General features: G+C 40.3%; 1 protein-coding gene across 1 annotated transcript in view; it reads right to left on the bottom strand.

Annotated features, from left to right (window-relative positions):
- The window catches only part of NCAPD3 (non-SMC condensin II complex subunit D3), a 57,249-nt gene that overhangs the window by 24,902 nt on the left and 17,262 nt on the right, over positions 1–15,085 (bottom strand). The window contains exons 11-16 of the mRNA XM_060017626.1: positions 14,702–14,954; positions 14,240–14,296; positions 13,888–13,977; positions 7,725–7,798; positions 7,062–7,196; positions 5,809–6,029 (exon numbers count right to left, since the gene is read on the bottom strand). Of these exons, the coding sequence (XP_059873609.1) occupies positions 5,809–6,029; positions 7,062–7,196; positions 7,725–7,798; positions 13,888–13,977; positions 14,240–14,296; positions 14,702–14,954 (830 nt within the window). The remainder of the gene's footprint in view (positions 1–5,808; positions 6,030–7,061; positions 7,197–7,724; positions 7,799–13,887; positions 13,978–14,239; positions 14,297–14,701; positions 14,955–15,085) is intronic.

Here is a 15,085-nt window from a genome sequence, read left to right as displayed (position 1 = left end):
AGGATTTTAGTGACAAAAAAATGTAGACATTGTCCTTTTTTCAATGGAAGGATTGGAGAGAAATGACATCCTAGCATTTAAATATGGTGATATTAAACGAGCTCGACTTTGCTATGACCTGCCAATACCACTCAGAAATACATATATCAAACTTTTCTAAAATAAAAAATGCTTCTGATGTATTAAAGTGTTTGTGTGATGTCATTGCTATTTTTAAACCATTTCTTATTTTACTTTTTCCTATAGCACTGAATGACATCATATGACTCATGAGACAAATGCAGTATTATATATTTAAGTGGAGAGACAAATACATTCCTTCCCCCAATTAATTTCTTCTACTGCTAGGCACACACACACACTCAGATTAGCAAGACTTTCTCATTAAATGAAAAAAAGAATTCTCAAAGCACACAGAAGGCAACTATAAGAAAATAAACACATCTACACACAATAAGCATATGCATATAAATGAATGGTTTTATTAATAAATTAGCTTTTGGTTAAAAATCCATCTAGAGTTTTACTGCAAACGACTAACATAATTTATATGTGACTGCTATCCAAAAGCAAGATACATGAAATCAACAAATATTTAAAAGTTTATGTACAAGCATCACAGAGTATTAACTGAAGTTTACTGCAGGAAGCCAACAGAATGACAAAACATCCTCTGAACTTCCAGGTCTGAGACCTCAAATCTGGCTCCTCTCTGATCACGCACACCCTCCACATGGGCTGGGCCGTCCCCAAAGCCTCCCAACTGGACCCTCCATTAGCCACACTGCCCATCACAAGCAGGGGATGGCGCACCACTCAGAATGCAGTTCAGCAAACACCACCTGGTTTCCTGAAAAGCACTGTCGACGTCTATCCTAATATCAAACCAAAGCAACACCCCTCAGTGCCCATCTCAGCGGCCCCTGCTGGACAGAACTGACCACGCTCTCCCTTACACTCCAGTCGACTTGTTTGACCTTCTTACTAATTCCTTTTCTTCTAATCACACCAACTGCTGATTTTGAAGAGGTCTGTTCTTAGTCATCTTCTCTAACCTACAACCTAACTCTGGGCGATGTCCTCCATCATCAGGATCCTCGCAAGCACACACTGAAAATGGGACTCCATCTCCAGCCCTCCCTCCACCCCCCGCCCTGCCCCACCTCTGCTTTCCGGGTCTTGTTCAACAGCAACCCCACCCAGAAGCCCTTTCAGTTAGGATTCCTGGAGCGGCAGGCCTCTAAGCCTTTGCGTTGCTATTTCCTGCCTGGAGACCCTCACCATTAGGCCTGCCTGGTTACTCTCAACTCTTTCCACCTCTAGGGATGATTGAGGTCACACCACCATCAAAAGGAAGCTACCCTAAACTTAAAAACAAGAAGAAAAGGTAAAAACCCATACTGCTCCACGTGCTCCCTGCTGGCTGCTGTGACTCCCTTTCCACTGGACTGTGGGCAACCAGAGTGGAGGGTGCAGGGCGTCCTCAGCCCTCAGAGCCCGTGCCCCCTCCCTGGCTTCCCACCGCTGGACAGCTCCTCTTCAGCCAGCTGCTTCCCCTAGACCCGGGTCGCCATGCCTTGAGCTCGAGTCATTCACCGGTGGTCTGTGTCCTCAGACTCTGGTCACAGACACAGCCGATCCGTGACACCTCCTGTGCTATGAACTCCTGGGGCCCCTGCAGCACACACCACGCATGCGCCCGTGGCTCTGCACTGGCTGCGTCCTCCTCAAGAGCACCTCCCGCCCCTTGTTAACCGCCAAGGTCCAAACTCGAAGCTCACCTGTTCTGTGAAGTCTCCTGTCCTGAGCAGATCCTGGAATCCTAGTTACTTTCTGTTTATTAAAGAACTTATCACAAGAGTTTATTTATAGAACTCTATTCCACTACCTACTGTTCTCAATCCTTTTTTAAAATTGATTTCCTTGTTCAGTGGCTCTCACACTTTTTCTGCTCAGGGCCCTTTTAAACTCTTAAAAATTACTGACTGCCTCGAAGACCTTTTTTGTTCATGCGGGTTATACCTAACAATATTTGCCATACTAGAAGTTAAAACAGAAATTTAAAAATACTTATCTATTAATTTGTCAGAAATAACAATAAGCCAATTACATGTTAACATAAATAATGCAATTCCTTCCCCCAAAAAACCTGGTATCTTTCTCAAAACAAAAAAAAACTTGGTAAGAACAGTGACATTACTTTATACTTCTGTAAATCTCCTTATGGACTGGCTTAAACAAAAGACGTGCATTCTTACATCTGATTCTCCATTCAATTTATTTCAATATCATCACATGGCTTCTGGAAACTCTAGTACTGTCAAAGAGTAAAAGTGGCAATGGCACATGACATCTTAATATTATGATAAAGGCTGTCAACTAAAAACTGCTGCTTGCCATCTGCCTCTACAAGGATGAGGTCACTGGCCATTGCAGTCCCTTGACCTTCCACACCTCCTGAGAGGAGTTCTGGGCCAAGACCAGGAATGAGGCCCTCTGTGCTCTCGGAAAACTGGCAGAACAGGCCTTCAGATAGGTAGGTATTTTCAGGAAGATTTTATGAGCCCAATTTCTAGCATCTTCTCATACCTAGAAAAGCCCTAAAATCCATTAACAGACACATCTGCTTCTCGTGACCAGCAGCAACCTTCTACCAAGATGTGTGCTTGATTGCACGTACGCCCCTCACCAAAATCACATATATACTGACCCGCCCCCCCCACATCTCTTCAGAGCAGTTCCTCAGTTACAGAGAGGCTGTCTCCTGGACTACAGTCCTCAGTAAGCCCCAAATAAAACAACTCACAGCTCTCTGTGTATGTGTGTTTTTAAGAGGACAAGAAAGAGTCTAAGCTCCTGAATCCACCACACTTTGAGAACTGCTACCCCTAATTCTACCCTCTCCTTCCTAACTTCAGCAAATACGTTGTTTTCTAAATTGTGGTAATGTACATAACAAACCTTATCTTTTTAACCATTTTAAAGTACAGAGATCAGTGGCATTAAGCCCATTCGCACTGTTGTGCAACCACCCACCTCCAGAGCTTTTTCTCACCCCACACTGAGACTCTGTACCCCTTAAGCAGTTCCTCCCCACCGCCCCTTTCTGCCTCCCAGAGTCCAACTATTCTAGGGACCTCACATAAGAGGAACCATCCAATATTTGTCCTTTCGTGTCTGGCTTATTTCACTTAGCATGTTTTCAAGGTTCATCCACGTTATAGCATCTGTCAGAATTTTGTGACTTCTTAAGGCTAATATTTCATTGTGTGTATAGACCACATCTTATTTATCTCTTCACCAGTGCACGGACACCTGGATCGTTTCCACCTTTTAGCTGTTGTGGATCGTGCTGCTGTGAACATGCTGTACTGGGCAAACACTGAGCATCACTTTATGGAGAAGAAAAAGGCTAAAAGCTCTAGTGCTCATATTATGTTCTCTTTTGTGTTTCTCTCTCCCTGTTCTCTTTGTTTCCTTTTATTTCTGGAGCTCTCTCCTCCTACTTTATAAAGTGTATCCTTTCACATATTGTTTTTTTTTCCAGAAACTTTATCCCTTTCAATCATCCTCGATATTTTCTACATACTGGTTTTCTGACTTCAAATATGCACAGGTGTTTCCCCCATCTTAAAATGAAAACAGAGAGCCTATGAAGGAAGCTATGACACATCTTAAATGCAGGTAAGTTAAAGACCTAACTATAAAGGGGAAAGAAAAAAATCAACCTTCTAGGGGATTATATGGGAAAATATGTATATGATCCTGAGGTAGGAAAAGATTTCTTTAAAAATACATTAACCATAAAGAAAACCACTGACAAACTGAACTCATCAAAACACATCATTAAGAGAGTAAAGAGGCAAATCATGGGATAGGAGAGACATCTGTAGTACATACAACAATGCTTGTACATAAATATATAATGAACACTTCGGGGTGAACAAGCAAAAGAGTGACAGCCTAATTAAAAAAAAAAAAAGGGCCGGAGACCTGGGCAGGTAATTCACAATATGAATATCTAAATGCTAATCCACCTATGAAAAGAGGCTCAACTGCATTAGTCAACATGGCAGTGCAAATTAAAACCACCAAGAAATACCAGTATTGGTCCAAAATAGACCAAAATGGCTAAAAAGGAAGACTGACAACACGACATGCAGGTCAAAATCTTGAGTAACTGGAACTCTCATTAAGTGCTGCAAGGAAATGTAACTCGGTCCCACCACTCTGGAAAGCTGTCTGACAGTAACCATGAAAGATGAATAAAAGCACACTCAACAGCACTGCTCTTAGGTGTACACCCAAGAGAAATGTGTGCCAAAGATACACATGGGAATATTCACAACAGCATTATACCTCGTAATAAAAAACTGGAAACGACCCATAATCTATTAACAGTTGACTGGATAAATAAGCTGTAGCTTATTCACAAATATCATACACACAGCAATGAAAGTGAATGAGCTATAGCTGCACACAATAACTTGAACGAATTTTGTATTCCTTTGAGTAAAAGGAGTCGGACACACAAAGAATACATACCACATAATTCCACTTACATGAAGATGAAGAGTAGAGAAAACTCACACATGGTGTTAAAATCACAGTGGTCGTTCCCTTTGAGGAGGGAAGGAGAGCGATTGGAAGGAAGAGTTTTCTCAGGCCGAGCAATGTTCTATTTTTGGACCTGGGTGGTGGTTACATGGCTATATTTTTTTGATATTTATTGATCTTACAGTTTGTACGTTTTTCTATACGTTATATTTTAATATAAAAGTTAAAAAAAAGAAATGAAATAAACCTCCCAACAGTTTCTCATGAGCTAGCATACACTGGGTGTGCACAGTAAGATATCCCTAAGAAAAGCAAAAAAGTAGTTGATTCTACTGCTGGCTAAATTCCTCTCCCTTCCAGGAATTTCAGCAAGGCATATAGTTGGCAGTGATAAAATATTTAATGAGTGAATGCATTTTCAGTCAGATTTTTAACAACAAAAGGGACCTTAAGAGATCGTGTAGTGTAACCGACTCTTTTTACAAATGAGAAAACTAAGGCCCAGAGAGATGGGGTGATTTGCCAGGGCCACAGACGGTATGCTAAATCTATTATTATCTATCAGTATCTATTTTTTTTAAAGTTTTATTTTATATTGGAGCATGGTTAACAATTATTAGTACCTATTATGATACTAAATCTATTATTCTTTTCATTGGATGATAATTCCTCCATAAGTACATGTAAACAAGCAGGGAAGTGTTTCTTGTATGATAAATTTAGAAAAAAAGGAAAGGAAAAGACAGTCAAGGGAGCACAAACACAAACCAGCTGCAAGATTACTGCAGTAGAGATTAAAATTGATCAGTGCAGGTGCTAACTCTTCGCCGCATTGCTCACTGAACAGTGAACACCCAGCATATTATCAAATGGAAAAAATGCTGCAGTGTGATTAAGTCAACCGACCCAATAAAATGTCAGAAAAAGTCTAACTTGTCATACCCAGGAAGTCATCTATCATAATAACTAGTATTGTGGAAAGTTAATGTTAACATAGCAAATCCATTAATGTTTTCTACTACATATTAAGACATCAATTCGAAGCTGGAAAACACTCAGAGAAAAGCAAAGGAAGGCTTCACAAAAACTGTCACCACAAAAATGCTAAGAGATTTGAACTAGGTCAAGGGAAAAAGATCAAGATTGAGTTTTCGTATATTAAGCAATTTGGAGAGCTGATTTTCCGAGATTGACACAGGAATTTATAACGAAAGCCCTCCCATAAGGACAACCAGTTGCACACAAACGTACCCCAGTTCCTGGCTCTCTGTGCTCAGCAGTGTCAGCAGCGTCCAGGCGAGCACCTGGCTGTTGTCCCCGTAGTGGAACTGACCATGATGCCTGATGTTCTGCAGCAAAAGCTGGTCGAGACACTCCAGGGCCTTGTCTTGCACGGTGTTCTCACTGTCCATCACGGCCGGGACAACCCCCCCCAGCCAGGCCTTCTGTACCTGGACACACTGAGGCTGTGCCTGAGGAGTTGAAAGTCAGGAAGTCATAAAGACGCCTACGCTATCACAGGTCTGAACACAAATCGGGGAAGCTGTGATCGATGTTTTAGGATATGTTACAAGTAGCTGCTCACATAATTACAAATAAAACATACAGTGGAAAAAAAAATCAACATTCCAAATATACGTGAAAAACAAATTCAAGCTCCAGTAACTGTAAATCAGTAAATACTGAAATTTTAAATTTATTTATTTATTTTTGGCTGCATTGGGTCTTCGTTGCTGCACACGGGCTTCTCATTGCTGTGGCTTCTCTTGTTGCGCAGCATGGGCTCCAGAGTACAGGCCCAGTAGTTGTGACACACGGGCCTAGCTGCTCCGTTGCATGTGGGATCTTCCTGGACCAGGGATTGAACCCGTGTACCCTGCACTGGCAGGAAGATTCTTAACCACTGCGCCACCAGGGAAATCCCATACTGGAATTTTAGACTTACACAGTGATTATCTCATTATTGGTAGTGAAGCAGCACTTTTTCGTAATTCAAGATCGAAAGCAAAGAGTAAATTTTTATCCGAAGGAGTAATTAGAATAGATGCTAACAGAGAAAGTCAAAACATGCACTGCTTAATGCCTTCTATCATGAAATAAAGAAAAAAACTCACTTTTAAAATTCTTCAAAAATTAATTATTTGGCAAAAGTAAATTATATATAGGATTAGTGGATCTGCTCTTTTGGCAATATCACCTATATAGGTTTTAATGGACAAAAATTAATCTAGGCCTCTTACCTAACCAAATTAATTTTAAAATTCACATTTCTATATGAGATTTAACCTGAAGTCAACAGAAAGCTAACCATTAGCATTCTCTAGCATTAGTCATGTTATATTTAATATGAAATGCAATCTACCAGAGGTAATGGACAGATTCCCTTCTCTTACACTGTAGAATCCTACAGTGGACTTAGGAGAGTTTCTAACAGGTACTTCATCAAGCTCAATTATTTGTAATGTAAAATACCACCCATCAGACACACGATGGCTGCATCTCACCATAAGAAGCTCGGTGAGAGACTGCAAGGCCTGCTTGCGTACAGACACAGCAAGGTCCCGACACCGGTCCTGCAGGATTGACAGCTCTTCTTTCATACCCGAGACGTCACAGTGCTTCAAAATGCTCACTAAGACCTAGAAGGTCATGTGTAACATGAAGGGGTGACTTAGGCATAATGTCAATACAAAAAGCAAAACTGCAGACAAAACACTGCCTTTTAAGTTTGTGATTCTTTCATTTTTGAGATCACAGATCCATCCCTCCTCCCACCTTTTAGAATCTGATGAAATTTAACACCTTTCTGGAGAAAACCCGACATACATTTTATACAAACAAGTACTCTGAAACAATTTCAGGGGTTTCATGAACCCTATCAAAATCCATCCATGGTCCCCAGGTTAAGAATCCTTATTCTAAAAAATGAAATTAAGGATATAAAATTGTGATTCCTAAAAAGCCAGCAACCCAGTAGGAACACGTAAGAACAGATGATCCTTCAGTTCATCTATGTAATTTACATTTAACAGGAACAAGGTGAACTAACATTAAGGGAAAAGTGAGTAATGAATATGGCCGAAGGGTTTTTAAAATAGTCTCTTGTATCTTCAAGTTGGTAGTGCTTAAAAAGAGTACATGAAAAGAGTGTCCAGAAAAACTCACACCTGGAGCGCAGACTTCCTGACGTTGGTCTTCTCATCTCCAACCCTGCTCCTCAGCATCATCATGAGACCCCTTCCTGTTGAGGAAACAGCACAGTCATTACAGCCTGAGCACACCACACAATCCTGAGAACATGCTGTAATCCCAGACTGACTCATTAGCTGGTTTTAAATCATAAGAAATCAGAGCATGAAATGACATAGAAAAAGAAGAAAATTCAAATAATTAGCTACTCACAATAATGAAAAAGGTAGAGTAGTAAAATTTTATAAGGGCATAAATTCTGGAAAATTTAATTTTAAATCCAGGCTGCTAAGTCTAAAATTCTGAATGAATTATTTAGATCTCTATTATGTTTACTACAAATGGTAAGATCTAAACCATCAGGTTTTTTAAAGACTAAGTAAAACAATACATAACAGTAGCTTTAAAACCGTTCCATTAATGGTCCCTTTACACTATTATAAATTACTGAAGACTCCTAAGAGCTTTTTTAATGTGGATTATATCTTTCAATATGAATTAGAAATTTAAACTGAGAACTGTAAAAAGATTTAATAATTCATTTTAAAATAACAAGGCATTGTTATAAATGGTATATTTTTTAACTAAAAAATAACTATAGTCCAAAACAAAAAAAATTTAGTGAAAAGAATACCACTGATTTACATTTCTGCAAACTCTTTAATGTCTGGCTCAATAAAAGACAACTGGATACCCATCTCTGCTTCTATCTGCTTCTGCCTGTCTGGGACCTCTGCAATACTCCAAATTACACTTGTGAGAAAATCAGAGTGTAGAAGGTAAATAACATCTAAATATTATTACGAAAACTGTATTAACTTCAAGGACCCACTGAAGGAGGCTTAGGGACGCCAAACCACACTTAAGAACTGCTGAGGTACAAGAAAGAACATTAAAAAATGAAACAGAATACAGAAAGCAATAAAGAAAATCAATGAAATCAAAGTAGGTTCCTTGAAAAATATCAACAAAATTAACAACATTTTCCTAGACTAAGAAAATAAGAAAGAAGAGTCAAATTGCTAAAATTAGGAATGAATGAGGGAACATTACTACTGACTTTACAGAAATAAAAAGGTTACGAACACTACGAACAATTTTATGCTAACAAATTAAGTAACCTAGATGAAATTTCTACAAAGATAAGAATTAGGGAAACTGACCTAAGAAGAAACAAAGACACACTACCCCCCCATACACAAAGGGCCAGGACCAGACGGCTTTACTGGAAAAGCCTGCCAAATGTTAACAAAATCGCCAATTAACAAAAATTAATATCAACGCTTCATAAACTCTTTCAAAAAACAGAATCTCTTCTGTTTCACTTTCCACCTCCCTCTGTGAAGCCAGTATTATCCTGAGAGCAGAACCAGACAAAACAGCTCAAGAGTACAACAGACCCAAATCCCTTCTGAATATAGACATAAAATCCTCAGCAAAATATTAGCAAATTAAACCTAGCAAGATACAAAAAGGATTATACGCCATGCTTGGGATTTATCCCAGGACATGGGAAAATCACTCACTGTGATATACCACCATAGAACAAAGGACAAAGGCCACGTGATCATCTCCATAGACACAGAAAAAGTATTTGCAAAATCCTACACCTATTCATGATAAAAACACTCAACAAACTCAGAACAGAAGGAAACTCCTGCACACCGATAAAGGCCATCCTGAAAAAACTCACAGCTAACCACTCAATGGTGAAAGACGAAAAGTTTTCCCTCTAAGAACAGAAGAAAGACAAGGACCTCTGCTTTCCCCACTTCTTTTCAACACCACTAGAGGTCCTAGCCAGGGAAAATAGGAAAGAAAAAGAAATAAAGGCATTCAGGCTGGATAAAACAAATAACTCTATTCGCAGATGGCATGATCTGATATGTAGAAAATCCTAAGGAATCTCTCTCTCTCTCTCACACACACACACACACACACACACACACACAACCTTTTAAAGCTAGTAACAAATTTAACAGTGTCACAGGACACAAGATCAATCATCAAAAATCAGTTGTAAAACCTAGCAATAAACAATTCAAAACTGAAATTAAGCAAGCAATTTCATTTACAATAGCATCAAAGAGAATAAAATACTTAGGAATATGTTTAAAGAGCAAGAGTTATACACTGAAAACTATAAAACATCATTGAAACAAATTAAAGGAGACCTAAATATAGAAAGGCACCCCTTGTTCATGGATTGGAAAACTCAGTATTTTTAAGATGGCAACACACCCCACATGGATTAAGAGGTCAATCCCTATCAAAATGCAAGCTGGCTTTTTTGCAGACGTTGACAGCCGAACCTAAAATTCATATGGAAATACAAGAGACACAGAATAGCCAAACCAAAAATTCATATGGAAATACAAGAGACACAGAATAGCCAAACCTAAAATTCATATGGAAATACAAGAGACACAGAATAGCCAAACCAAACCTGAAAAGCAAGAACAAGGATGCAGAGCCCACACTTTCTGATTTCAAAATTACTGTAAAGCAACAGTAATCAACACAGAGTGGTACCGGCATACAGATGGACAATGAAATATCAATGGAATAGAATTGAGAGTACAGAAATAAGCGCATATGCCTATGGTCAACTAATTTTTGACAAGAGTGCCAAGAGCATTCAAAGGTGAAAAAACAGTCCTTTAAACAAAGGGTGCTCCATCAATTTGATATTCACATGTGAAAGCTGGACCCCTACCTCACACCATATGCAAAAATTAACTCAAAACTGAACCAAGACAAAAATGTAAAAGCTAAAACTATAAAACTCTTAGAACACCATCAAGAAAGTGAAAAGATAACCCACAAAATGAGAAAAAGATATGTGCACATTATAGCTGATGAGGAACTTGGATGCAGAATAGATCAATTACTTTCATCTCAAAAAGATAAGTGGGGGGCTTCCCTGGTGGCACAGTGGTTGAGACTCCGCCTGCCGATGCAGGAGACGCGGGTTTGTGCCCCGGTCCAGGAAGATCCCACATGCCGCGGAGCGGCTGGGCCCGTGAACCATGGCCACTGAGCCTGCGCATCCGGAGCCTGTGCTCCGCAATGGGAGAGGCCACCAACAGTGAGAGGCCCGCGTGTCGCAAAAAAAAAAAAGATAAGTGGACATTTGGGTTGTTTCCACCTTTTTGGCTATTATGAACAATGCTCTTATGAACATTCTTGTACCAGTTTTGGGTATGAATATATTTTCATTCCTTGAGGGTGCACACTCAGGAATCATATCAGATCACGCCATCTGTGAACTGCTGAGTCATGTGGTAACTCTATGTCTAACGTTCTGAGGAACCGCCAGACTGAATGAACACACAAAATGTGGTCTATCCATACAACGGACTATATGCAGCCGTAAAAAGGAACAGAGTACTAATACATGCTACAACACAGATGAACCCTGAAAACGAGTGGTGGATGAAAGAAGCTATCCACAGAAGGTCACATGTTGCGGGATTCCATTTATGTGGAATGTCCAAAATAGGTGAATCCACAGAGACAGAGGCAGGGGGGAGGGGAGAATGGAGAGTGACTGCTCACAGGTATGCGGTTTCTTTTTCAGCTAATGAAAAGTTTCTGGAAGTTGATTACACAATTTTATGAATATACTAAAAACCACTGAATTCAATACACTTTAAATGGTGAATTTTATGATATGTGAATTCTCTCTCAAAACAAAACCAAAAAACACCAACAAAGGTACTTATTAGCACAGTGACTGGCATGTAGTAACTATACAAATTTTTAAAAGCATAGTTAATACCAATAATATGTCACTTTAGGGACTTACCTGGTGGCGCAGTAGTTAAGAATCCACCTGCGAATGCAGGGGACACGGGTACAATCCCTGGTCCGGGAAGATCTCACATGACGCAGAGCAACTAAGCCCATGCACCACAACTACTGAGGCTGCGCTCTAGAGCCCACACACCACAACTATCGAGCCCACACGCCACAACTACTGAAGCCCGCACACTCTAGGGCCTGTGTGCCTAGAGCCTGTACTCTGCAACAAGAGAAGCCACTGAAACAAGAAGCCCACGCACCGCAACGAAGAGTAGCCCCCGCTTGACACAACTAGAGAAAGCCAGCATGCAGCAACGAAGACCCAACACAGCCCCACCCCCACCCCCCAAAAAAGTCACTTTAGTTTATCAAAAGTAAGATAGGGGACTTCCCTGGTGGCGCAGTGGTTAAGAATACACCTGCCAATGCAGGGGACACAGGCTCGAGCCCAGGTCTGGGAAGAGCCCACATGCTGTGGAACAACAAAGCCTGTGTGCCACAACTACTGAGCCTGCACTCTAGAGCCCGCGAGCCACAACTACTGAAGCCCATGCACCTAGAGCCGATGCTTTGCAACAGGAGAAGCCACCGCAAAGAGAAGCCCGCGCACCGCAACGAAGAGTAGCCCCCACTCACTGCCAACTAGAGAAAGCCCGCATGCAGCAACGAAGACCCAATGCAGCCAAAAATAAATAAATAAAATAAATACATTTATTAAAAAAACAACAAACAGTAAGATGGGAACATGGTTGCTATACATCTGGCAAATTTTTATACTTTGGAAGCATCGTTAAATCAGTACAACTCAATAGTGTTCGCAAGTGTCTGTGCAAGAGTGAATCTGTAACTTGCTCAGACTGGAATTAAACCAGACATTTTTCCAGATTAAATTTCTTTACATATTTTAGGGAATCTGTTTATACATAGAGTTATTGCTCTGAATTTGAGTAAAACATGCTAATATCTAGTCATTTAAACGTAATCTTCCAGGCTGCAATGATAAGTAATGATGGCACTTCACATGTGCTTCAGCATCCATCTCACAATATTACGATTTTACGTACACACATACCTGCCTCTCCCACTGCTCCTTAAGAGATGGAACTATGTTTTGTCACAGTCTGTACCTGCAATGCCTTGCACAGATTGGGAGGGACCACAAACATGTTTATCGAATAAACTAATAAATCTCATTATATCACTTATCCTCTGCAAATGTTCCCTCTTTTTTCTTTTGAAGTCACTTCTCTAAACATAATTTCTATAAACCTGACAACAGCCCTTTGTGAAAGACAGGGAAGGTGTTAGGATCAGAAGTGACAAGCAGGCAGGGAGTTCTGCTGACTCCCATGTCTTGGGTCATGCAGCTCTTTAGTAGCAGTGTTGGGATAAGAATTCAGATTGCCTCTCATTTCTAATGTAGTTTTTCCCCTACTGCATTACGCTATGTCGTAGTATAAGTGAAGGAAAAGCCCAGAAAAGTAAAGTGACTTTCTCAAGACCATACAGTTAGACAGAAACAGAATCTGAGAGTAGCTCCAGGTCTACCTACTACCTAGCCCAGGTGTGTTTCTTCCCTCCCGAATCACACTGACACTTTACCATCCCAGATTATTCTGGCTTCCATAAGTCACTGAAAGAGAACAGGCATCATTTGTGTTCAGAATCCCGTGCTGGGATCCACGGGAGAGAGCACCCTATAACCACTCCACACAATGTGTATGACCCATTAAAGAACAGTTCATACTGCTGGTGAAGAGAAATTATCTAAATTCTGAACTTTTTCAATGGAAGCTTGGGCTCACAGTTCCCTACCACGTATTAAAAATGGATTCTGGGATGGCTTAATCAGAGTCAAGATGCCAGGTGGAAAAAGTAATAAGGAATAAAAAATAGACACAAGGGTGAGTACCATAGTACCGTTTATCTTTTCCCCTCTTCCGTGATGACTCTTCTCCAAACACAAATTTAATTTCTACTGCACCTTTCCTAGTAACTGGTCCTTTCTGGCCAGCAAGCCCAAGTGTTCAGAACAATGGACTTCACTAAGGAAATAAAATATTTGCTAACATTCTCTTAAGTGTGACAGAAATACTGGGTTTCAGTACACGACAAGGGAAATGTAGCTTATTCTTTATCTTAAAATGAAATATAGTATAGTGCAAAGACATTGATTAAAGATATAAAATAAAAATTATTCTACTTTTAAGGGAAAAAAAGTTCCAATTCTTGAGGGTGAATTAGTCAGAAAAAAATTCCAAGGTTTTGAGGCTCTACTTACAGTTGTCTGAAATCCAATAGTTATTACTCATCTGATAGGGATAAAATCTGACATACCCCTATATCCAGCTGTTTCACCACTGTTGTCTATATTGATCACCTCTGAGCCTCCAGAAGGGTTAAATGTCTGCCTCTGATAGGAAAAAGCTTAAAAATAAATTTTAAAAAAGCCCAGTCAGTACAGTAAAAACTTGTTATACCTTTAAGTAATATAAGCATAGCATATTCCACGTTTTAAGTTACTATACATCATTACTGAAATGAATTTCAATTTCTTTGATGAAGAAAAAAAGTGCAGTATTAAAACAGGTAATATGGAGACAGAAAAAAACATTCAAATATTCAGCAAGTCCTTTAATTAAAAGGACAATTATTCAATATCTGACAATATATTGACCCATTTCATTACCTGATGAATTTTTCAGTGAAGCGTCATGGTGGCTCTCTATTCCTGAAACTGCAGGAGCTAAAAGTAAGCAAGTAGATAAGAGAGAAAAGTCTTAGTATCAAAAACCATACATAAATATTTACAGAGGAATCAAAACCCAGATAATTAGGCCTGAAGACAAGACAGAGTCTAAATGCTGACAGTTCAGTGTTCTCCTTGGCTGTGCATTAAACTGGTCATCAGACCCAATACAGCCAATACCAACGACACGAAGGAATAGTGACAGCGGCCAACCACCTCAGCCTGAGGTCGAGAATACGTTAACTGCTTAGTAAGGCTCGTCTAAGAAGTCATTCGACAGTAAAACCTACTGAAAGGGTCTCTGAGGGTCCCAGTCTATCACAGCACATCTATTATTTCTGCCACCACAGCTTCTGGACCAGCAGGAGCCAGACCCGGCCTCATGGTGCTCGGCACACTCACTGTTCACCAGAAGTTCCAGGACGCTCTCTGACGCAGCTGTAGCAGAGAACTCCAGGCAGTGCGCAAAACTGGACAGTGCCTTGCTGCGCACAGTCGGAGCCTTGTCTACACAGCGGGCAAACATGATTTCCTGCACCAAGAACTTATGCTTCAGGAACTTCTGATGCTCTGGGGGCAGCGTGCCGTCCACCTCTCGTTCAGGCAGTTCCAGCAGAGCCAAGACAACATCAAGAGTGAACACCCGGTACGGAATCTGGTAAAGCAAAATCGCACGCATCTCCGTCAGAGATAAAGAAAACTAATCTTCAGAAACAGATCTTCAGATCTAGCCGTCACTAGAAGGTTGCAGAGCCAGGAGCCACAATTTCACGCAGATGTAGCTCC

The sequence above is a fragment of the Delphinus delphis genome, chromosome 8 (assembly GCF_949987515.2).
Source record: "Delphinus delphis chromosome 8, mDelDel1.2, whole genome shotgun sequence".
NCBI classification, from domain to species: Eukaryota; Metazoa; Chordata; class Mammalia; order Artiodactyla; family Delphinidae; genus Delphinus; species Delphinus delphis.
This window is presented reverse-complemented; position numbering and strand designations above follow the sequence as displayed.